The sequence below is a fragment of the Vipera berus genome, assembly GCF_964194415.1.
Source record: "Vipera berus genome assembly, chromosome: 5".
Classification (NCBI taxonomy): Eukaryota; Metazoa; Chordata; class Lepidosauria; order Squamata; family Viperidae; genus Vipera; species Vipera berus.
In genome coordinates, this window is record NC_138207.1 from 18,289,639 (window position 1) to 18,315,580 (window position 25,942).

Below are 25,942 nucleotides of genomic sequence, written 5' to 3' on the forward strand. Positions count from 1 at the left end.
AATCCACTTGTGATGATTGCTTGGTTTTTGGTGGCTCACATTGTCAAAAATGGCCTGGGGTCCTCAAGTCATTGATTATTGTAAAATTGTGGAAATAGTTGCTATATGAAATGAATCTTAGATATTTCTTACCTTAGCACAAGTTAATGTTTTTTTAAAAAAAAATAATTTTCAGAGAAAGAATGTATTTAAAAATTGGCAGTCAAATTCTGCTTTTGTTTGCAAACTAGAAATGTCAACCTTCACTGCAATCAAAGGCGTTTCACCCAAGAACTCAAAACACATTGTACCATAGCAACCCAACGTGGAACCCAAGGGTAAAACTCTGTCTTTCTTTGTTTGTAGTTATTGGAAAGTATTTATCCCCATCTGCTATGCAGAATATACAGCTGATGTCAGAAGAACCTGCATGACAATTCAAATGAAATTTCATAGCAATATTGTTTATTATGCTAAAATCAGGTTGAACTCCCAAGAATATATAAGGAAATGCAGAATCTTCTAAACAGTGTTTCCATATGGATTTTCCTCTGATTTCCTTTTAAAATTATTAACAAAGGGATTTTACTTATAAATTGGGTCAATTTTTGACTATATCTCAAAAATATGCATAGACCTTGCATGTCACTTTTTTCTTAATTTTGAACTTTTCATTTACTCAACTGTTTAGGATTTAGCCACATCATCTACTTCTCTCTCTCTCTTTCTCTGTCTTGCTCCCCATCCCTCCCTCCCTCCCATCCATCCATCCATCCATCCATCCATCCATCCATCTATCTACAACATTTGTCTAGATCAGGGGTGTCAAACTTGCAACATTATGTGACGTGTCGCGATGTATTGTGACTTTTTTTCCATTGCCGGTAATGGGTTGGGCACAGTTTCGGCATGACACATCCGGCCCATGGACCGGCAGTTTGACACCCCTGGTCTAGATGATTTGGAACTACAACTGTCAGAATTCTCTCTCCCCATAGTAGTTAACAATTCTGGAAGTTACTCTCCCTAAACATAAGACACATAGCAGGTGGGAAAAATTCCCCAAGCCCATGCAGAAAGATTCAATTGATATCACATTTCAGAATTTTTCTGGGTTACCAATGTAGAATGTAAATGTTTCTATTTTTTCATGCTTTTTTCTCATACAACAAAATGAATTTTGTCCTTCATTGCCCAAAGATGAAGAAGCTGATTTCTAATGCAAAGAATTATAGTTTGAAAGGTCCTCAGGGAGACCTTAGTGCAATGACATTAACTTCTAATGATATCCTTAAAAATCCGAGAAAGTTGCCCACTGCATGATTTGTTGGAATGGTTTAGTTTCTCTCCAATCATGGTTCTCTATAGAAGGCAAATATGTTATTTCTCTGGGTTGGATTACCCAGTTACTCATATTAAGCAGAGTTACCAATCTTCCCAGTAGTTTACCAGTTGAATCTTTCAAAAACGGTTAGTTTTCAGTCAAGAGTAAACTTCCTGTTAGTGACTCATGCAGCAACACTCTCTCAGACAATTTCTTGGTCTTAGAAATCTTTTTTTTTCCTTTTCCTTTCTTTCCCTTCCCTTCCCCATCCATATCTGTCTGTCTGTCTGTCTGTGTCACTTTAACCTGAAATTATAAACATGGGTACATTGCTCTCAGCTTGTTGTTTTCAAATCTTCAGATATTTACTCGGGGAATTCAGACCTAATTTCTAAATAGCATGCCAATGAAATTATTATGTTTCTTCCACAAACCTCTTTATTTCCATCACATAGCACTGTAGAGGTTGGTTACAGTGGTGTTTATTGTTTAATCATTTAACTGTAACAATATCTGGCAACATTAATGTTTTTCTTATTCTGTAAATGATTAGCAAAGCTTGGAAGAACTGTGTGATGAATTAATCATTTTGTTTAGAGGGAAACAATATGACTGGTAGCTGAATCTTCATTCAATTGAGTGTGAAATATTCAGAATACTCTGAGTATTTGAGAATTGGGTGTGATGATGATGATATAAATAAGGGATCAACCTAGTTTTCCTTTGGTTTCAGTTATGAAGGTTCCAATTTCTTATATGCATATATAAAACTACAGTGTCAAAATTTCAGTGTGTTCATTAGTGTAAATTAAAGCAGTCTTTTCTAACCTGGTGCCCTTCACACATGTGTAGAGAGGCTGCTTTACAGGATGCTGACTATCCATTTATAATACAGGTAGTCCTTGATGTATAACTCTCCATTTAGTGACTGTTCAAAGTTACAACAGCATTAAAAAAAGAGATACTTAACGACTGGTTTCACACTGTGACCATTGCAGTATCCCCATGGTCACCTGATCAAAATTTGGACACCTGGCAACAGGCATGTATTTATGCCTGCACTGTCCCCAGGTCATGTGATCTCTATTTGTAACCTTCCCAGCTGGCTTCCAGCAAGCAAAGCTGAATTTGTTTAAAGATTTTATTATTGACTTAACTGCAGTGATTTGCTTAACAGCTGTGACAAAAAAGGTCATAAAATGGGGCAAAACTCATTTAACAACTGCCTTGCTTAGCAACAGAAGTTTTGGACTCAATTGTGGTCATAAGTCAAGGACTGCCTGCAATAAACTTTTGTTTATTAAAATTATTCCTCTTTATCTTTCATCTGTGGCACTAAAAAAAACCCCTGCTCCATCATCCAACATTTATCCATCTTGATTGAATCATGACAAGATCATTCTCATTTTAATGTTTGCAGAGTAGAGAAAAGAAAGTTAACTGATCCACTTGAAGCTTTAAAGGAAAAGTATTTGAGACCATCTCCAGGGTTTTTATTTCATCCACAAGTAAGTATTTTTTACATATACTTATTAAGATTGTAAACAAACATGTTGATTCACAGGCACAGGTGCACAGGAACAACAGGAATTTTAGTCAAGGTCAGATTTCCTAAAAGGCATTTTTTAGTGACTTGAGACAAAAAAACCCCTTCATGTAGCATTGTTTTAATCTTCATGTTGTTTTTGCAGGAAGGTTTCGAACATAATTTAGTCAACTGTCAACTGTCTGCATGTACTCAGTGTCATTCTATGGCTAATTAGCATCTGTTCTCTCTAAAATACCCTGTCATTTAGGCTGTACCCAAATATCTATTTTATTGGACTTTAAAAAATATAAGGAAAAAAATTCAAAATCACATTAGGGATTAGCCAATCTTTGAATGCTATTATAGTTTTCCTTGTTTCTCAAAGTCTTTAAAGCCAATCTATACCATTCTCTGTTTGCACCTCCTAAAAGTCTCAGCCTCTGGAATAGTTAAACAATTCTGTACTTGATTCTGTTGCACTTTCTAAGGAATAAAAATTGGAAAACAGCTTTGTAGTAAGCAGATACATCAGTTTGGACATAAACAGTGATCTGCTATTCTGCTTCTGTACCCCATATTTAAAAAAAACACAGTATGTAGCTTTTAGCTGTAAGTTCATGTGCTTCGTATGCAATCTTGCATTGCCGTAAAAATATTGTGTATAAAACTGTTGCTTCTCCAATCATATTTTTGACAAATGGATAATGCAGTAAGATCGATGTTTAGGTGTGACAATTAAATATAAGTCAGTGAATGGCTTCATAGATCACAGTAAGCCATGATGCACTGTATTTAATTTTGCATTAGGGTGGATCCAGTTGTAAAAGGAGGTTTATGGCTTAATGTGCTATGCAAAGCCAGCCAATCACAGTCTAGAGAAATATGTGGATTAGTGTTTTATAATAGCTAGATTGCTGGACAAGAGTGCTAGATCATGTAGTTCAATGGATAATCTTGATTGAGTCACAAATTGTCTGCATAACCTTTAGACATTACTGACCAGAGCATAAATGGGGATTTTCTAGTATGAATCAAAGAAAGGTGGGGACTAAAGGCATTTCTACCAATAAAACAGTAATACTAGTGATATGATGTGGGCATTGGTATGGAACTAGCACCAATTATATTTTGCCTAAGTCATTCTTTATGGTTTGATAAGCTAAGTATCAGATAGCAATTTATTTATCAAAGTTCAACCTCCAGTATATTAGGAGCTCTCATGAAAATCAGCATGTCCTTTAAACGGTTGTAGGAAATGGGATAATTGCCAACGGTGCTTCACAGAATTCTCAGGCATTTTCCTATATATGTTTGATTTTTTTTTTCTTTGTTTTTTTGAGGGGGAGTATCCTGCCTGTTTGTGGGCCTGTGCATAAGTTCATTATTCAGTTTCAGCCTTCTCCAGTCTGGGCAACCTGAATATATATGAACTTCAACTCCCAGAATACTCAGCAATGGTTACCTTAATGGGGAATTCTGTGTCTTGAATAGCATACATGTGGAGGATGCCCAGCTTACCAATATCGTGGCAGAAAACCACACTGAAGTTCATTTTTTGAATTTTGATTCCTTGATCAAGCTGTGGTCATGACCCAGAGAGACAGGGCATGTCATCTCCTTGAACTCTTGACCTGGGGTCTCCTCTCTCAACCAAATTGTGTTGGACCTTTTCTTTTTCCCATTAGAAGTATTTTATGCAGGACAGCAACTGTGAAAAACTCATTTTAAAGTATTCACAATCTGTCTTACCACATTATAAAATATACATGTCATTCCCCACTGTCCTGGGGAACGGTTACCCCACAATATGAGAAGCTAATCAAATGCTAATCAAATAACTTCCTCTGTAAATGACTTATTATACTTTATAGAACAAGTATGAAGTTCTCTCCTAATTCCTGATGTTTTTGGTATTCATTCACTTGCATTCTTTTTCCGCATAAGCTTTTGGAGCTTTTTTATATATCTGCTCTTCTGCTTTATCTCTTTCCAACTCATATTCTATGAAGCAGTCTTGCGCTGTTTAGCACTCAGCAAAATAAAGCACAGCAAGGAAATAAAACATTTGTAAAGTTAGGGAACTGTCACAAGCAGCTGATGGGTTGAATTGGGGTTGGGGTTGGCTCATAGAGTAAGTTATGCAACTGCTGCAGATTATAATTTAAAATTTGATACCTATTAGTTAATGGAAGTGAACAAAAGGCAATTTCAGAAAAATAGTCTTTATACAAATCTGAATTGGTTGGCTTGTTTATCAGTAAAGAAAAAAACAAAGAGACCAGAAATGGGGTCTAATTCACTCAATTCATTCTAATTTGATGACTATTTGGAGGAATGGGAACAAACAGGAAGAATGGAAGAAAATACACCATTCCATTATCCATTCTTATAATAATTGTCAAATTGTTTGTATCTGTCTTATCTTCTGATAGGTTTATTCATATGAGTACAGTAAGGACATTGCTGGTTACAAAGGCAGAATTTCTCCCTGTGTTTATTTTAATCAGAGCCATCCTTATAATTAAGAAGCATTGGCTTCACATAGCATTTCATTTGCTGTGGTATTCAGAGTAGCAAGGAAAGACAAAACTATTAGTACACAGAGTTTATACTGTGTCTTCTAAGCTAATTGGAATGATTACTGCATTGTGGGAACAGATAACATCTTATTTTTAATTTCAGGAAACAATTTGTCTGGAGGGAGGCTCAGTGTTTGGATAGTATGATAATACATATAGATATATTAAGATATATTTAATAATGCATATTCACAGATATGTAAGTGCATGATACTTATATAAAGGTTGAATTATTTTGCTAAACAATCTTCCCATTGCTCCAATGTTTATATCTTTAGGAAATTGTTAGAACTAAACAATTAGTTTAATTTGTAATATCTTTTACAGTTACAGCTAACACTTTTATTACAAATATTATATAAAAAAGAAAATTATTTGAACTGAGAGGTTAGAGTTTAAAAGAAAGGCACAAGCTTTAGATTTCAAATCACAAGTAGATTTTAAAAGTTGTCATTTTGGAGACAGCTTCCTCTTTAAAAATTGCAATGTAGGTTCAGAAACATCCCTTTTCTTTCATCCCGTTAATCCTCTCTCTTTTGTGAATCAAATTTCTATCATCTGCTTTAGAGAATCCTTTATTATGGTTATTGCTGATGCATGACAGCTAATGTCTCTGCAGATCGTAAGTGACCTTTGCTTAGAAGGATGACCATGTTATTTCCTGTAGCAAAAACAAAGAATTTTAACACCTGAAAGTCATATTTATTGTGACATGAATTATGCATTTAATGCAATAACGAATCCAAGTGCAGGAATAATCTATTGTTTCTGTTTCAATTTTGCTCCCAGTTCCAAATGCCGGATCAAAGAACTTGGGTAAGTTTGTTATTTATTTATTCAATTAAATATTGTAAACAAAATTGCATAAGACAATATAATGCAATAATAATCTGCTCCATGCCATACATCCCTTTCCTCATTAATGATTTTAGCTCTCTTAAATAATAGCAAGGATTTGTTTTGATTTTCATCAAATTACTCAATTTTTTATTAATTGTAAGTTCTAATAAAAGGACATTTACTACAAAATACTGCACATGAAAGTTGCATAGATATTTTTTTCAGATAGATTTGTTGAGCTACAAAACTATCTAAAGCCCTTTGCTTACAGCAGTTTTAGTTGTGCATGATATTATTTTCTTCTGTATTAAGATTAAATAAAAATAAAACTCCCACTGATGATTACAATCAACCTTGCATGACCTCTAGCAAAATTCTCTTACTAGATTCCACAAAGATTTCAACATTGTCAGAGCTTCTAATGTACTGTCTTCACTGGAAAAGTAAGGATACATTCAGAGTCAGCACAAGAAATGTTTTATGACAATTTGGATTATGATAATGTTTGTCATAAAATGTTTTATAAAATTTGCCAAATTTCAAATTTGCCAATTTCAAATTCCTTGGGATGCTTGGGCTTCAGATTTTTAACACATTCTATAAGTTAGTCCATTTGAGGTACCTTGGTTCAAAAATTGTTCCCCTATGATGCACCCATTTGCTTGGTGAAAGGTTACAGGAATTAGAGCTTTGGTAGTTTTGATAACATAAAAAAATACTACCGGAATGGAGTATTTGTCTGTCTGTCTATTATCTGGTGGGATTAATTATGTATTCTACTAATGTGTAACCATTAGGATTTTGTCTTGGATTTTTTTTCAGAGTAATGCACAAAAAATGCATTAAAACACTTAACATTCCTGTGAATCACACTGTGTCACAGCTACGTCTAGATATCTTGATATATAGAACATAGAATATAGTATAACAGAATTGGAAGGGACCTTGGAGGTCTTCTAGTCCAACCCCTGCTAAATGGTCATCCAGTCTCTTTTTGAAAGTCTCTGTTGATGGAGCACCAGCTTTTAAAGACAAGTTATTCCATTGGTTGATTGCTCTCACCGTTAAGTATTTTTTCCTTAGTTCTAGATTGCTTCTCTCCTTGGTTATATGTGCTACCATGTTATAACATCAGAGGCTCTTGCCTTGGATAGAAAATCCTACATTCAAATATTCCTTGAAAAAACCATTTCAAATACAACCCCACACAGTGAAAACATTTTATAAAGTACCACTGTAATACATTGTAAGCCATCTTACCCCTAACCTGGCAATCAGATCTTCTCTGCATTTACAGGTTTGAAATTTAAAATAAGATATAAACAAAATCCCAACTGAATCTCTCGCATCAGCTCCTGTTTGCATATACTCATATAATTATTCTTATTTCTTTGACAAAGAAGAGGTTTTCCTTTCCCATGAATTATGAAGTTCAGCATTTTTGTGATGCAAGCATGCCTTAGTATAAATAAAATCTTAGGATCGTGTAATGGGAACCATAGCTTACAAAACAATATTAAATTATTTTTGTGTTTCACAGGCTATTTGCCCTTGATGTCCATCAGAGTTTTTCTATGCCTTTTAAATAAATTCTAATATGAATGTCCAAAGTTGATAGTATCCAACCTGATTTCTGAGAGCCAAATAAATACAAATATTTCCCTACCCTTAATTACAGTAATGTCTGCTTTTTTGAGCTCTCAGTAGTGGGAGTGAATGAGAGTCCATATAGATTTGCGTCACCCAGCTGTTTATGGTCTCTTAGGGATTAAAAGGGAAATAGAAATGCAGACCACTTCCTTTTCTAAACATTTGGGTGCAGATACAATCAACTCTTTATTTGGTTAATCAAAATTATAATGCTGCATAATATCTACTTTTTTAAAAAATCACTAAATACAGATTAGAAGCAGAGATAGCTTCATAATATGGCAGGGGAGAAAATAAAATCTTTCCTGTCACCATTGCCCCATCATATATCATTCATAAGATAAAATGCTAGACAAAATGCCATTATTTGCTCTGAGTTTCCTATAATTCAGAAGCATGTTGTGGGGCTGAATATTGTTTCTTGATATTTTGGTTCCTCTATTGCATTTACTCATGTCGGAGGTATATATATGAGATAAAGAGGACAAATGCAGACATTATTCCTTTAGCCCATTTTCTTTGCTCTATAACTCATATTTCTTGTTTCTTAAAATTATCTCAGTTTAAAGTCCACAAAAGGTTAGGAGTCTTTTGGAGTTTATTTTAACAATGAAGATTAATTTAGATTATTTTTTGGTAGAAATGCAACAATGGGCTTGCAGGTACTGCTTAAGAAATGAAGCTTGCAGCTTGTCCCCATGTCCTGATAATTGTAGGTAGATTATTACTAAATAGGGATGTTTGTTCCAACTTCTCAGTCTATAAATATATTGATAGACATAACTTTCACCGTTTTGTCAAAGTACCAGGGTTGTTGTTCATCCTCAGAGATGTATTATTGGATAATTTGTTTTTTAAAAAATGCTATTTTAAAAGTGAGAAAAAGAAGTTTTCTTTCTTTTTCTGTTTTTTTTCTGCATGGACTTTTAAAAACGTTTCAAAGATGGTACAGAGAATATCCAAAACCTGAAATGTCACTGCAGTGTCCAAATATATACATTTCTGTTAGGCACTTTTCTAAACTAAAAAGTTCCAATTGCACATTTTCTAAATATATAAATTCACAATCCAAGAATAAGAGAACAAAGAATTGAACAGGATCCTTGCCAAAATTTCTAAAATTTCTAAAGAGCTGCCATTAATCAGTGGATGGACAATAATCTTTCCATAATATGAAATTATTCATGTGTGCACGTGCACGCGCGCGTGCGTGCACACACACACACACACACACACACACACACACACACACACTACACAGCATATCTTGAACTGTGCCACTACTTTCAAAAGGTGTATATTTTTCTTATCTTTTATCTTATGGATGCACAGCTTTTGAGCTCTTATTTTTATTTTTTATTTTTTGCCTCAATGATAAGGACTGGAGAGAATAGAGCTGAAATTTGCAGCTGTTATATGTTTGATTTCTTGGAACAGAGGGAGCTTTGGAATTCTGTTTTGTAAATCTAAAAATGCCATTTTGAAAATAAAATCTGAAAATTGCAGGTTTGCCACCAGATTTCTGTATTGTTACTTAGGGGGCTCTGGGAGCCCCAAAAATGGGGAATGGAGCTTCCAATGTGTGTTGTCATTTCTATTGCAAATACTAGAGGTCTGATCTACAATTTAATGTGCTATATAATAAATAAATATCAAATAAATCATATTCTTACATGATTACTATTTTCTGCAGATTAGGACTCATTGACTGAGGGGCACACCAGTCCTTCCCAGCTAAAAATTACATCTAGCTTCCAAGGGCTGGCAGCATATTTAAATATCTGTACTTAAACGTTAAGGAGGCCAAACATTAGCACATTTAAATGTCCCCCTATCAGCTATTCTTGATTGCAACTGTAAAACAAATTCTTACAAGTCAAGATGGTGGCCTTGTGGAAAAGGTTCTGTTGAATCAATCATTTATATCCTGTAATTATTTACCTGCTACAAGGAAATGGGAACTTGTGTTGTTACTGTCTATCTCAGGGATCCCCAGCCCCCGGTCCATGGACCAGTATCGGGCCGCAGCATACCAGCAATCAGTCCGCACAAACAAGCAAAGCCCCATCCATAGGATGCAGGCAGCCCACAAAACCATGCACTCTCTGGTCTGCAGAAAATCTTCTCTCCATGGAACTGGTCCCCGGTGCCCAAAAGGTTGGGGACCTCTGGTCTATCTGATGAAGTATCTAACCAATTCTGATTTATTTCATGTATGGTTACTTTTATCAGATTAGTAAACTTGTTTTCTTGAAGTGGCTAAATTTTATTACACCCTCTGTGAAACGTGACATGTTCTGATCAACCAGTAACCTACCTACAATTTTATGTTGCCTTATTTTATTTGAAATAAAAATTATTTAGTTGTTTATTTCTAGAATTCTAGTCAGTGACCATAACAAAGATTCTCTTCTCTAATGGTCTAAGCTCATTCAAAATGAAGTGCCCTATTATTATTTTTTCTTTTCATTGAAGCAACATTTTTGAGCTGACTCAAATTCAAGACTTAACCATGTACACTTTAAACATAGGGAAGCCATTACTGCCATCAGTTATGTGGAACATTGATAGCTGACAGACTCTATTAAATTGGTACTTAGATGAAATAATGAAGATAAAGTACGTTAACCAGTGAATAAATGCTAGATACTGTAAATGCCTAGCAGAAATCCTGATTAAAAGAAATAACTCTTCAGGAGTGCTCAGATGCTTGCACTTCTGTTTTTAGAAACTAAGGATAGAGATATTCCCATTCTGAACAGTTCTGAGTTTTTGTGAGCTGTCATTGTTATAGTGATGACAATGTTGTAAGGTTTCCTTCCCCTTCAATTGCTGATATGCCCTCTGTACTTGAGTTCTGCCTCAGTAGCCTTCCTTTGATTTTCTTTGTCTGGGAACATCTGTTCCAATGGGGAAACTATGACCTTTGGCCTCAAGTGAGGCAAAGAGCTACTCTACGAAGTCTAGAGGAGATTAAAGAAAGGCTGCCCAAATAGCTTTCATCCTGCTCTAGTGATTCTCAGCAATAACACAAGAGAATACAAATTGGTACAAAGGCTCTCCGTTGGGCAGAGAAGGGAGAGAAACAACATACAAACAATCAAGTTCAACTCTATAGAGATGGGAAAATCCTTGCCTGGAATCAATTGATATTGATAAAATGGACGCCACTGGGTTAGTGATCCAGCTCCACCTTAGCATCTTTCTATATTTCTTTCATTCCTTTTATCCATTTTTAGCTTTATTCCAAGGTGGATTGATTCAAAAGAAAAACAGCTCATTCTCATTGAGCTACTTAAAGAAGTTGGAAATTATGAAGAATATGGGGATTCTACTAAAAATAAAAGCCCATATTAACTTTTATTTTCTTAATGATTACCAAATATACTACACTCCTTACCCTGGCATCCTGATGGGAGGTAATATCCACCACTATGTTTCAAAGGCAGAAACCCAATTTGTTTAATTCATGTTGATGAAATCTCACACTACCAGTTCCCATATAAACTGTGCTGAACAGGTAGCCTAAAGTTGTGTGCCTCTATCTTACTTTCCTTTTTCACTGCCATTATTTCTTTTTCTGTTGCTTGCAGACTCTTCAATTAAATATAGTTAAACCATATATTTAAACTTTAAATGATCCTTAATGAATGTCACTTACCATAGGTATCTCTCTCTGCCCTCTATAGAGAACCTCTATTTCGTATTCTTTCCATAGATGTAAAAGATGAGAACTTGGAAGAGTACATTGGCCTTCTCCATTGTACTACTAATACAACAGATAGTTCTCTCTTCTATAATGTAGCAATTCCTGTTTTATCTTCCACCATGATGGAGGCCAACATTTTCCATAACATCTTTTATGCTGGACTGCTGTAGGATGGTTGCATTATATTTAACTTAGCTAGAAAAGTTGTTAAGTGAAACACATGGTCATTAAGTGAATTTGGCTTCCCCCATTGGTTTTGCTTGGAAGCAGACAGGAAAGGGCACAAATGGCTATTATATAATCCCCTGATGGTTTAACCATCATGAATTCATGCTGGTTGCTAAGCATCTAAATTTTGATCAGGGGATGCTGCAACATTCATAATTGCGAAGACTGGTCCTAAGTAACTTTTTTCAGTGTCACTGTAACTTCAAATAGTTGCTAAACAAATAGCTGTTAAGTCAAGGACTAGTTGTACAAATAATTGTACAGAAGCTGGTTCAAATATATATCATTATTTATCTCTCATCCTTCTAGTTGCATGTCCTCTTCCAACCAGACGGTTTCCTACTCCAAAAGCAGTTACCCTTCTGCAGCTCCTGGTTACCATCAAGACAAAAATATTTTCTCACTAAAATTAGAAGGGTTTAAATGCAGTGAGAAATGTAACTGCAATTGATTCTGGAGAGAAAAATAGGAATGAGTGAAAGAAATGCTACGAGGATGCAAAACTCTGTGGGCCAATAATGAGCATGCTCTATTAAGATGGCATTACCACCTATCCCAACCTACCCTCATTGTTAGGTATCTTGGCCCTACGATCAGTACCCATCAAAACCTTTCATATTGACAAATGCCCTGTCCACTTCCATCTTGGAGAATGTTTTAGCAGCTGAGTGATTATGAATCAAACCCCAGAGCTTTGAGCCCTCACTGCTTCCCTCTCCTTTCCCATTTGTCTCCTGACAAGTAAATGTATCTTGACTTTCCTCTGAGAATTTTTTTTTCCTTTTGCATGATGTTTGATGAAAGACATTTGGTAAATTGGCAGTGGTACCCTGTACATTGCAATTTGTACTCGGTGTTGGAAATCTGAGCATGAAATGAGAAGATAGGCTACAGGCAAAAGAGGGGGAAATAACATTTGTGCTAGGAAACATGAATAGTCATCCAACAAATGAACCCAGTGTTTATTTTGGAGGAAAAAGAGCAACACCATCCAAATTATCCTAATTGCTTTGTACTGTATCTTATTTTGAACCTATAAGCCAGGCAACCCATTTTCCATATAACTTTCTGTAAATGTTCAGTAACATTGTGAATGCAGTATAAGAGAAAAGCAAATCAGACCTGCAAGGAGGCATTTTTATTTTCTCTTTGCCACCCATAGTTTTGTGAATGTAGCCCTCTCTGAGGCCAATTCAACAATCCTTTCGAGTAAGGGGTGTGATTTCACAGCTTCATTGCAGTTGAATAATGTTTTGGTGAACAGCAGCGATTAAAAAAACACATAAGAAAATGTTATGGCTATTTAACATGAATTGTGAAGTTTGAATCATGACATGCATTAATTCTTAACTTAATGGAATGCTACTTTATGTAGAATTGTTTCCAGCAGTGTGAGGGGTTTTTTTCCCCATCACATTATGCTGTGGGGCATAATTGTGCCTTTTAACATTCCATTAGGGATGATCACATCTGGTAGCACTTGATATTCCCTTCTTCTTTCTTATTGGTCAGTCTGGGTTCTCCTCTGCAGTTTTCTTTTTAGGGATATACAGTGCAGGCTTGCTAAGAAGTAAGTTGCACTGCATTCAATGAAACTTATTCATTTCATTTAATGAAACTTATACTGATCCATTTAGTTGTATCAGATCTAGTACTCCCTGTATCAGAGTAAAGAAACATGCATGAAAGAAATATAAGATTACTTCTTGTCATTGAAATAGAAATCTTAACTTTCTTCTGGCAGTAAAATCCAGTTGCTAATTTCCAACAGATCTAAGTAATATATGCTGTTCTAAAAAAAATGAAGCCTCTGGAGTACGGGTAGTCCTCGACTTATAACCATAATTGTGACCAGAATTCACATTTCTAAGCCAGATTCTTGTTAAGTCTTGTTAATCGCACCTAATTTTATTACCTTTTTTGCCACAATTGTTAAATAAATCACTTTGGTTGTTAATAGCAATAGCACTTAGACTTACATACTGCTTCAGTGTGCCTTACAGTCCTCTCTAAGTGGTTTACAGAGTTAGCCTATTGCCCCCAGGAATATGGGTCCTCATTTTATTGACCTTGGAAGGATGGAAGGCTGAGTCAACCTTGAGCTTGTCAGGATTGAACTGTCGGCAGTCTGCAGAATTAGCCTGCAATACTGCATTCTAACCACTGCACCACCACTGCTTGGTAAAGTGAATCATGTAGTCATTAAGTGAATGCAGATTCCTCCCATTGACTTGCTCATCAGAAGCCGGCTGGGAGGTAAAAAATGGTGACTTTATGGCCTTGCAATGCTGCATCTGTTGAAAATACATACCAGTTGCCCACTGCCTAAATTTTCATCATGTAACCATGATATAAAAATGTGGGTTAAAATAGAAAAATGTGGGTTAGATAGCATCACCACCAGATGGATTCATAGCTGGCTGACAGGCTGTACTCAGTGTGTGGTCCTCAATGGAACTGCATCTACATGGAAGGAAGTGTGTAGTGGGGTGCCCCAGGGCTCTGTTCTGGGCCCAGTGCTCTTCAACATCTTCATCAACGATTTGGATGAGGGGATAGATGGGGAACTCATCAAATTTGCAGACGACACCAAGCTGGCAGGAATAGCCAATACTCCAGAAGATAGGCTTAAAATACAGGAGGATCTGGACAGATTCGAACACTGGGTGCTATCTAACAAAATGAAATTCAATGGTGAAAAAAGTAAGGTTCTACATTTAGGCAGGAAAAATCAAATGCACAGGTATAGCATAGGTGGTACCTTGCTCAATAGTAGTAACTGTGAGAGGGATCTCGGAGTCCTAGTAGACAATCACTTCAATATGAGCCAGCAGTGTGCTGCAGCTGCCAAAAAAGCCAACACAGTGCTAGGCTGTATTAACAGAGGGATAGAATCAAGATCACGTGAAGTACCAATACCAGTTTACAATGCCTTGGTAAGGCCACACCTAGAATTCTGTATCCAGTTTTGGTCACCACGATGTAAAAAAGATGTTGAGACTCTAGAAAGGGTACAGAGAAGAGCAACAAAGATGATTGGGGGACTGGAGGCTAAAACATATAGGGAACGGTTGCTGGAATTGGGTATGTGTAATTTAACGAAGAGAAGGGTGAGGGGTGACATGATAGCAGTGTTCCAATATCTCAGGGGCTATCACAAAGAAGAGGGAGTCAAGCTATTCTCCAAAGCACCTGAAAGCAGGACAAGAAGCAATGGATGGAAACTAGTCAAGGAAAGAAGTAACTTAGAACTAAGGAGAAACTTCCTGACAGTTAGAACAATTAACCAGTGGAACAACCTGCCTCCAGAAGTGGTGAATGCTCCAACACTGGAAGTTTTTAAGAAGAGACTGAACAGCCATTTGCCTGAAATGGTATAGGGTTTCCTGCCTGAGCAGGGGGTTGGACTAGATGACCTCCAAGGTCCCTTCCAACTACTACTACTACTACTACTACTACTACTACTACTACTACTACTACTTCTTCTTCTTCTTCTTCTTCTTCTTCTTCTTCTTCTTATTATTATTATTATTATTATTATTATTATTATTATTATTATTATTATTATTATTATTATTATTATTATTATGCCACGAAGGTCTTAAGTGAGAGGACTAGTCACTTTTTTCAGAGATGTTTTAACTTCAGCCACTAAACAAATGCTTGTAAGTCGAGGACTACCTGTAATCTTTAACTTTCCTGTATTATGTTGGATGTCTTAAGAATTTACACTCACCATATGTTCTCCATTTTACAGATGTCCGCCATAGAAAACATGGCCGAAAAGCTGGAAAGCTTCAGCAGCCTGAAACCAGACGCAGGTGACCTCATTCAGTCTGTTCCTTCCATGTTCAACTTCAGAGCCCCTCCCAATACCTTGCCTGAGAATCTTCTGCGCAAGGGGAAGGAACGTTACACCTGCAGGTAAGCTCTACTTCCTAATTTCCCCAACATTTTCTCCCCTAATGTCTCCTTTCCTTTGCAAGCAGCAGTCTATACTTCAGAAATTACTCAAAACTAGATGATTCATAGGGATGAGGGTGGGTCACTGGCATTTTAAAAGGGCTCTTTCTTCAGCAAGATATGGGCACAGGGCTTGATTTTGTGTTTGTTTGCAATTATAGGAGGAATTTTGTCCTACATTACTGTGAGCTTGATAAATGAGGCTAAAACATTTCATACATAAGCGGGTTCCAAAATTTCCTCGTCACCTTTATATTAATGTGTGATCTTTTCCCTCATCATATTTTTTTTTCCTGATCATGAATTGCAAGACTGTTTTCCTCTTGTTTTTTTTCCTTTGATAATGTAAGAACGAAAAGTTCATAAGATCTGTGAATGATTAGGAGATGTGAGAAAAAACCAAAGTTGTCACTGCAAATCTTTAGCTCAAATCCACATACATCTTCTTAAAGAAATCAATGGGAGTTTTGTCTCAGAGTTGGATCAAGCACACAGATATCTGCAGTCTCTTAGGCCCTAAGTGGAAAACTATTTGCTAACTTAAAAAGGAGTCTTTTTCTTGACCTCTAAATTTCATGAGTTTCACAGCTCATTATAGTGCAAATTTTAATTTCAAAATTGGTCAGAATTTAAGGAATAAATAATCCAGTAATGCTCTTGACAAGTTACCAAGTTTCCACTCACCCTGTCTGGAACAATTTTAAGAGTTTGGATATTTTTTAATAGATGGAAACAGCTGTATATAACCATTAAAGACACAATTTTTCAAAAAAGAACAATGAATGTTACATGTATATTTTTTTCAGAGATGTGCCACTGTTACAGAAAGAGAGAAAGATTTTACATGTCTGAATTGATTTACTTTTATAATTTGGCCCCATGAAATGTGTTTGTGTGTTTGTTTGTTTGTTAAATGTATATGGCTTCTCATCTCACCCAGTGTGTCTCAGCCAGCATTGAATTTGGCCTATTCAACATTATGGCTCGTAGTTTGTATGGAATAATGAAAGCAAAGTTAGCAGAAAATACTTTTGATGAGAATCATGTATTCATAAATGAAATATATTAAAGAGTTGGCAACTGAATTAAGTTCACTGCTGTGGTAGCAGTGAAAAGGACATTACATTTCTGATTCCATTAAAATAAGTATAAAGACACTGCAGTCATTTAAGTTACCACAAATATGATTGCCATTCTCATACTTGACAAATTTATACAAATCCATCTGCAAAGTCCATGAATTCACTGTTGTATCCTAATTTTGCATTTTATTTATCCTGCACTGATCAACCTTTCCAAATACTGATCTTTCCCCAGATGAGTTTAAGTATGGAATATATGGATACTTTAAGGCAGACATGATGTCACATGACATCACGTGACGTATCGGAACTTTTTCCCCATTGCCAGCAATGGGGTAGGCACGGTTTCCTCTTGACGTGTCTGGCCCGCGGGCCGGCAGTTTGACACCCTGTTTTAAGGGAATAGTGGATAAACTAATTTTTGGATAAGTCAAACTCAATTGGTGGGAGTGTATTTTGTTAACTATAATTCTCAGCTTATCTGCAAATATATACAATATATGCTTCCTCTCTGGTATGAAAAATGTTATGGAAAAGGAATTAGGTTGTTATTTTGTTTCCTCCTGTATGATTCTTTACGGAAATCTAGAAAAAAGTTTCAAGAAATCAGAATGAAATTCTCAGAGATCTTGCATATAAACCCACCAATACTTAACTAGTTTTAACTAGTTTGCCTAGCGTACACTCACACACATATCCCTTTCATTGAGGTGATTATGGGACTCAGACCAAGAAGACCAAATCTATAGCTTAGAATGGATGACACATAACAATTGTATCCCAAAATACACATTATCCAATAAAGGTAAAGATAAATGATAGCTTGTTGGCAGCAAGCAGAAGGAGGAATTAAATAATGACAGGAATGAGTGTCTGAAGGTTATCTGAGGCAATGGAGATAGGGCACAACATGACATTATCTTGTCCATTTCACATTGTGTACAGCTAATGTTTTCTATGCAAGAAAATCTCTAAGTCACAATTCATGTCACTTTTTGTAGCATCAACTTTTTCATGTAGAGACATATTCATAATAAAGATAATGGATTTGGCAATATGGCATTATCCCAGATTAGCTTTGCCTGGTCAGAAAGTGAAATTCACTTGTCTTTAGTATTTCATTTTCATAAATATTAGATGTTTTTCTAAAATAATATGCTACTGCTATTAGAAAGTTCTACTTCTATTATTTTTATTTTTTAAAATCTGCATAGCAGATTCCTAAATATGTCACCTTCTTTCATAGTATATCTTTAGAGAATCTTAAAAGACCGAGTCTCAATAATATAGTGATACTTCAATAATAACACATTGAATATAGCAAACAATATGAGGTATCTTTCCATCAACTCAAATTCTGAGCCCCTTAAAATATATTTATTTCTTTTAATAAAGTGACTATTAAATTGAACACTTGTTTCTCAAATATTGTGCACATATACTTTGGTAAATTGCCACTTCAATCCGTAAATTTTTAAAATATAATTTATTTATCATATCTGTTTTCAGAAATATTAAAATATCTTAGAAATGTTTCCCTTCAAGATTGGTTTGAAATAATAGCTAAACCAGCAATTTCTTTATATAATGTAAAATAAATTATTATTAACTACTTTCCAATAATAGATACTGTGGCAAGATTTTTCCAAGATCTGCAAACCTAACTCGTCATCTGAGGACACACACTGGAGAACAGCCATACAGGTACGAGATAAATGAATTGGTGTACATCTGACAGGTGTGGGGACAGAAATAACCATGTGTCTTTTATTTGTGAAAGATTATTATCAGTATTCTATATTAGTTGCTTCTTTAGCCTTTGACCACAAAAACTCACTACCAGTCAAGTAGTAAATCAAATTTTATTTACTTATTTTAAATCAAAGTTTTGGAATGTGCTCCATTAAATATAATTTGCAATATATTGTAATTAATATGTAGATTCCAAGGCATTCATCAAAATTTTATGGAATATTAGTCTCATCAAACAGCAGGACTGCCAACAAGCTTTCCAAAAATAGTTCCTATTGTTGTTTATTGTGTAGCATCACACCTTTCTCTTTTAAACAACTTTTCTGCTGGTAAATTCTATCAACCTCCATTGGGCTTAACCAGGAGACCTCATGGAAATAAGACACATGGATACTATTCATCTATTAAAATGGGATTATTATTTTTTAATTGTACTGAAATTCTACTTCATGACTTGAATGGGAAGGAATTCACCCCAGTCCTAAGAGAACAAAATATATTGGTATATGTTTTGCCTTATAAAAAGCAGATTCGTTGATTTTCCTTAGTCCTGAATTTATTTGAGAAGTCATCTTTCATGTAATTTAATTCATGTTTTAAATAATGTTTTAAAATCTGTTATGCGCTTCTACTGCCTAACAGCCAGAAACAATTAGCCATGTAATGCATAATTTCTTCCCTCAATAATTGACTTAACGCACAAAGTAACAGAGATGTTTTGAAGTACAGGAACAATAGACGATTGGAGAAGGGAGAGGATGATGTTGACGCAGACCTTTGGCCAGGTGCCAGCTAAACAATTTGGAATAGTTATAGTATGTCTTAGTAATGGCTTAAAGAGCAATGCAGTAAAGACTTTGGGGATTTCAAATCACTGCAGAATATGAAAATTGATGCCTCTAGTACCCAAGAGATAGACTAAACTACTCATTTTGGCAAGATATTAAAGATTTGGATTGTTTATTTCTGCATTTGGGGAGATAATTGTATTTCCTCCAGGATTAGAACTTTGAAAAAAGCTAATTCTTCAACGGGAGATTTTTTTCATACCATATAACATTGAATGGGGAGAAGAGTGCCATGCCTCCTTAATTCAAGTCTTAGAAGTTTCAGGTTTTCTTCTCAATGTGTTTAACTTTATCATATTGACAATGGCATGAAACAAAAATCTTATCTTTCTTCATTCAAAGCCTTTGTACCATACTTTTTAACATATACAGTGGAAATATATTATTCTGTAAGTTATACATTTTTAAAGCTGAAGCACTATACTTCTTCATTTAAGTTAAACTGAAAAACATTTTTATGCACTTTCTACACATGTGTATATGTGTTTAAAAAGGGAGAGTTGAAGAGACTTTATTTGCTATTGGAAATATTTCCGGCAAAGCTTCATGAGTTGTGGGATCTGGGTATAATATCCCACAAATTGATTACAGGCCAATTTGGGAACAGCAGAACATTAAAAAATGGATGGGTGCGAAAAAAGATTTTTTTCCTCTCTCTTTTTCAAAACTTTGTTTTGTGTCATCCAATAAAGCCTTTCCTGTAGAACAACAACAACAACAACAAGCAGCTCTTCACCACACAAAATTAGCCTGTGGAATTCATTATCACAACCATCTGTCTATTAACTTGAATGGCTTTTAAAGAAAAGGGATTGGATAAATTCATAGGAGATGGATCCTTCAAGGCTCATTAGTCTTGAAGACTCAATAACTGCCTTTGCTATGGTCAGGCATCTTCTATATGTGAGCACTGCAGGGACATCTGGCTGGCCACTTGAGAAAGAAAATGCTTTCATAAGATAGGTCTTTGCTTGATCTAGCTGGGCTGTTACTTTTATTGGTATGAAAGAAAAGAAGTACATTTGTCCAGCATTGCCCTTTCTGATGGGAGTAGGTTCCAGCAGGATAAAATATTCAAACTATTTGGAGTTCAGGTGCTATTACTGCATTCATAAGACCTACTTCAACCCAAGGCTTACAGAATAAAGCAAAATGATGAATTACCATGTCAAGGAATTGAACATTGTGGGTATCTGGAAATAACATATTTTGAAAACTTCTGTTTTTATATCAATAGAGTATTGCTGGATTATAATGTATCCTTCCATATTTGATATTTATTTTCAGATGCAAATACTGTGACAGGTCTTTCAGCATATCATCTAATCTGCAGAGGCATGTCCGGAATATCCACAACAAGGAGAAACCCTTTAAATGTCATTTATGTGATAGGTGCTTTGGCCAACAAACCAACTTAGACAGACATCTCAAAAAACATGAAAATGGCAACATGTCTGGTATGTAACTATTTTCCCTTTTCATACCAAACGTCTTACTGAAGATCATGATTACAAAGAGATTGCCAGTAGCATTTTAATGATGTTGGAACCCACTCATCCATCTCAAGATAACTGCAATAATTTTCAGTTTTTAAAAAAAAATCTGGAAAAAGAATTCCACCCTCGTACTGTTACATAGTCAATATAAAAATGTTAAATCTTTAGATTTTCATTATAAAGTTAAATAAGGTTAGTAGATTAGGAAAATTCCTCCATGTTTACATATTGGTTACATATTGGTTCCTTTGTATCTAGTTCTTTGTTAATTTTAATGTAATTTTTAACAGTTAATGTTGAATATTTTAATGTTTTTACTGTTCTTATTGTTTTATGTTATATTTTTATACTGTTATAAGCCATCCAGAGTTGTTTAACAGTGATATGGGTGGCAGACAAATTTAATAACTGAATAAAAAAGGTAAAACCTAAGATTGAATTTATACGTGGCACCCAAAAGCTTTGGGTACAGCTCCAAAACCTATCCTAGAATTTCTTCCTAGTAAGAACTAATAGCCTGACAATCTGTCTCTCTCTTTTTTTTACTTATCAACTATGTAGATTTTTATGCACAAGAATAAGTACCAATGGGTAGATGTCCCCAACACAGTCAAGTCATTTGTGTATTATTAAATAGGCATGGAACTTTTTTTAGAGGAAGGAATTTGAACGCAAATTCACAGTTATAAGTATACACTTAAGTGATGTCTAAAAACTTCAGTAAAATTTGGGTATTATGCTGTTAGTATGTGAGCTGTCCCTAACAGGATTTGACAGTCAAACAAGGACTAATATATGTATGTTAAAGATGTTATCATCCATTTTATGGATCCCAGAATTCTTCCAAAGTGAATGGGGCTGAAGAATTTTTTTCTCCTGCATGTTGGATGGGTGGGTGGTTTTTTTTAGGATTAAGAAACAAAACATGCGTGTCAACCCATAAAACTTCCAGATTTGCTGGCACTGCTAACTCTTGAAGTACAACCCTTTCAAGCTTACAAGAATTATGCATCTTTCTTCTCCTCAAAAATAATTTTTATTCATATATATTTGCTTTTTTTGTAAAGGTACTGCTACATCTTCACCTCACTCTGAACTTGAAAGCACAGGGGCTATCTTAGATGATAAAGAAGACTCATACTTTACAGAAATTCGGAATTTCATTGGGAATAGCAATCACAATAATTCTGAGGAAAGGTAAGATGTCCTTTTTCTATTGCTGGACTCAATCAATGGCAGTCTTTTTCGGTCTGTGTCTTCAAGCTCATTTTTTAAAACAATTGGGCAAAGATTCACGTTAAAGATGCTGAAATACCAGACATAGTTTCATTGGGCTGATTATACAAACTTTATAAATAGAATGTGCCTATTAAATATAAGCCATACATTATTGTTCTTCCATTATAAACTTGAACTCTAAAAACTAAGTTTGTGTTATTCAAAAGATTTCATCAACCTTTCTTTTACAGTTATAAACATGTAGAACAAATTAATTTAAACTTTTTGTTCTTTTGTTGTATTTTCTATGTAGTCAAAGCAATATATTCTGATGTGACATTGCTAATATACAACTTGAATATAAGTTTGGATCTGTTTGATGTTTATCAAAGTAAAATGTAATGATATTAGCATAACAAAACTGTTAAATTCCAAATCAGAATCTGGTATTCTGGCAAGAAGAGTCCAAATATATCAACAACTTTCAGCTGTTTAAATTTCAAACTAGCTTAATATGAGAGAAGATTAAAGTTTTTCCCCAAAATCAGAACTGGGACTAAAATCAATAATGTCTTTGCAATATTTGTCTGTTTAATGGGCTTCCATGCATATTGCTTAGCCAAGGGGTCTTCAGTCTCAGCCCTTTCATGACTCATGGACTTCAACTCCCAGAATTCCTCAGCCAGTGTGCCTGGCTGACTAATTCTGGGAGTTGAAGTCCACGAGTCATAAAAGTTTAAATACCGAGTTTAAATACCCCTGGCTTAGCTTTTCTGAAATTTCTATCAGATCTATCAGAATCTATCAGATTCTATCATATTTTCAGTTTTGCACATCAGAGCCAGGAATTAGAAATTGTTTTGGCTTGTATATAAAGTAGGGAGATATTTTTGTAACATGTAGAGTGGACCACAAAGTTGCCCTACAAAATTTCATCAACTGCAGATCTTATGAAATGATAGGTTAAAATACTGTAGTTCTCTTTTCACAGCTAGTATTCTTTACAATACCTACCTCAGGATCTCTAGAAACATTGCTGCAGAAGACAATACATCTTTAATAAGGTGCTTTATTACCTAGAAAAACAGAAAATTAGAACAGCCTCATGAAATATGATTGTCAAGTTGAAGTATTGGTGGCTGCCTTATGTTCTGAGAACAGAATACAGAATAACAGAGTTGGAAGAGACCTTGTAGGTCATCTAGTCCAACCCCCTGCTCAAGCAGGAGGCCATATACCATTTCTGACAAGTGGCTGTCCAGTCTCTTCTTAAAAGCCTCCAGTGACAGATCACCCACAACTCTGAAGGCAACACATCAGTAATGAATAATTATTTCACACAAATGAGAATATATACCCCAGTTCTCCCTAGTAGTAACCTTTCTAAAGAATGTATCAACCACGTATGCTAAGTACTATATTAATTCCTTACCGCATTATAAAACAATCTAGGAAGCTTTTCACCATACTTACTTTAGATTTGTAACCATATGATCACAATGTAAGCAAAGTAATCTTTCATACAGGTATGTATTCAGAGAAGTGCAACTGAGATTATGAGGATATGGTCTTGACTTCCCAAATAGCTTTCAGGATATTTTTTTAGAAATTCTGTGAAATTTGTACATTTTAAAGGGGCAGAAGGGGAACTTTAACTATGTTTGATTAAATATATTTGGTTAAATTTAATTGGTATCATATTTCATAGTTCAGTTTTGTCTCGGCACCATCTTTATCTTTGCTCTGACCTTGTTTATTTTTTAGACTGATTCACAGCTAATCATTTGGTGGTCAGATGTGACCCTTGGCTACTAAAATTTTTGATCTAATTGGTTAAATTTCTGTAAAAATATTTATCTTTAATAAATGAGTGTGACTATATCTGTATAGTTATCACTGCAAAAGTAGCTACTGTATGTTATCAATCCTATTTCATGTTTCTTAATTATTTTAATTCTGGGATCAAAACTAATAGGCCTACATTGATGAAGACCACTCTTTGTACATTACATGCATATTGAAATTTTGTTCTCACATCATGGCCATGTTTTAGTATGCTTTCACATCTGGTTTCAAGATATCATTATTTTGGAAGATTCTACAAGAAGAAAACAGTGGATCTTTCAGTGTTTTCTTTTAAAATGTATCATTTTTAGATTGTATGCAAAAGATATTTCATTCTTGGGGAATTAGGGCATATAAAAATGTAATTAGTAAATCTGCCTTTTTTTTAATCATATGGTTTTTATTAGTTTGATTTAAATCCATGTACTTTTCACAACAAATACTCTCCAACTGTTGAAATTTGCTGTCTGGCAATCCCTGATTTATGACTCATAATTCTTATGATTACCCAAAACATACTAAGCAGGCCACTTTGGTAAATCATGCCAAGAATATTCTCTGCTATAAAGATGAGCAGTTCTTGATGATCTTTCCATCATGATTTCTATATGCTTTGCAGCTTCTGTATTATTACTGGTTATTGGTTAATTTCTGACTATTTTTTTCTATGCTATAAATTAAGGAATAGCCATGAAGATACAAACTTTCTAAAAGTTTCTAAACTTAATTGTGGGCAGGGCTACATGATTTTGACAATAATGAGATAACTTTTTATGTGATTTCATTCTCTTTTGCCAGATAGATTAGTTATAGTGAAAACCAAACATAGTTACAGGAGACATAACATTCTTTTTACATTTCAAAATAAGAATTTGGTTCTAGGGAATAGGTTGGGTAGGCCTGAAGACTTCTGATTGACTGTTTATTTACATATTTAAGTTAAAATGAAGTAAGGCTAATCAGAGTCTATCTCTGAGGAAAACAACAGAGAATTATTCGTGCAACTAAATAATTAAATTCTTACGGTGTAATATTAAACAATGTCAACAATTCGTGTGATTATTTCTCCAATCCATTTTGTAATATAATGTGCTTAAGATGATAGATTCTATTTTAATGTCAAAATATTTAAAATGTACTTCACTGTCCCAACACAATGGACATTGCTAATTTCTGTATGGCAAGGTTTTACGTTAGAAGTCCTTCATACAAATATAAATGAGGTTATAGTAGTAATATTATAATGTATAATATTGCCATTAGTGAAAAAAATCAAATTTTACTATTCTTCTAAAGTAATTCACTTTTGTGGCCCTCTACAATGCTGACATTGTTCCTGCTATTTCAGGTGGAAAGCAAATAGAAAACCTAAATTAGGGATATCACAGTTAAAATCAAGGATACTCCCACCCAAATCTCAGTTTCTCCCACTAATTTAATTTCAGCCTTTCACAAAAATGTCTACCCTTCCTTGAAGCCATTAAAGCACTGATAATTCATAGCTATTTCATGGCTCACCAAATAGAACATAATTATATTCTTTTGACACTATTCTTGTTCAGCAATCTGCATAAATTGTTTTGAACATCTTTCTGTGAGAAACAGTGCAGTATCAGATAGGAGATGAAATGAATAATTTCTCCCTTTAGTTAATGTTGAATGTGATAGAAATTCTAATTTGAAGGATATAGTAATCTAAAAAATAGTCTATTAATCTAATATCTAAATCTAATCTAATTTTCTTCAATATTAATTTCACAATTGTCAATTCAGATATGAATTAAATTTCAACGAAATGCTGACACCTTAATGAATGAGGTTGAATAGTGTGGATTTTAATTGTAGCAGACTTATTACTTCTGCAAAACAATTGTATAGAACAAAGATTTTATATTTAAAAA

General features: G+C 34.7%; 1 protein-coding gene across 7 annotated transcripts in view; it reads left to right on the forward strand.

The window, feature by feature from the left end:
* The window catches only part of MECOM (MDS1 and EVI1 complex locus), a 222,172-nt gene that overhangs the window by 190,906 nt on the left and 5,324 nt on the right, over positions 1-25,942 (forward strand). For 4 of the 7 annotated variants that reach the window (XM_081329179.1, XM_081329178.1, XM_081329183.1 and 1 more), the window contains exons 8-14: positions 231-317; positions 2,724-2,811; positions 6,200-6,226; positions 15,595-15,761; positions 18,509-18,586; positions 20,770-20,939; positions 22,046-22,175. In XM_081329179.1, coding sequence (XP_081185305.1) covers positions 231-317; positions 2,724-2,811; positions 6,200-6,226; positions 15,595-15,761; positions 18,509-18,586; positions 20,770-20,939; positions 22,046-22,175 — 747 coding nt within the window. The remainder of the gene's footprint in view (positions 1-230; positions 318-2,723; positions 2,812-6,199; positions 6,227-15,594; positions 15,762-18,508; positions 18,587-20,769; positions 20,940-22,045; positions 22,176-25,942) is intronic. The other 3 variants (XM_081329181.1, XM_081329182.1, XM_081329184.1) reach the window with 1 other exon arrangement.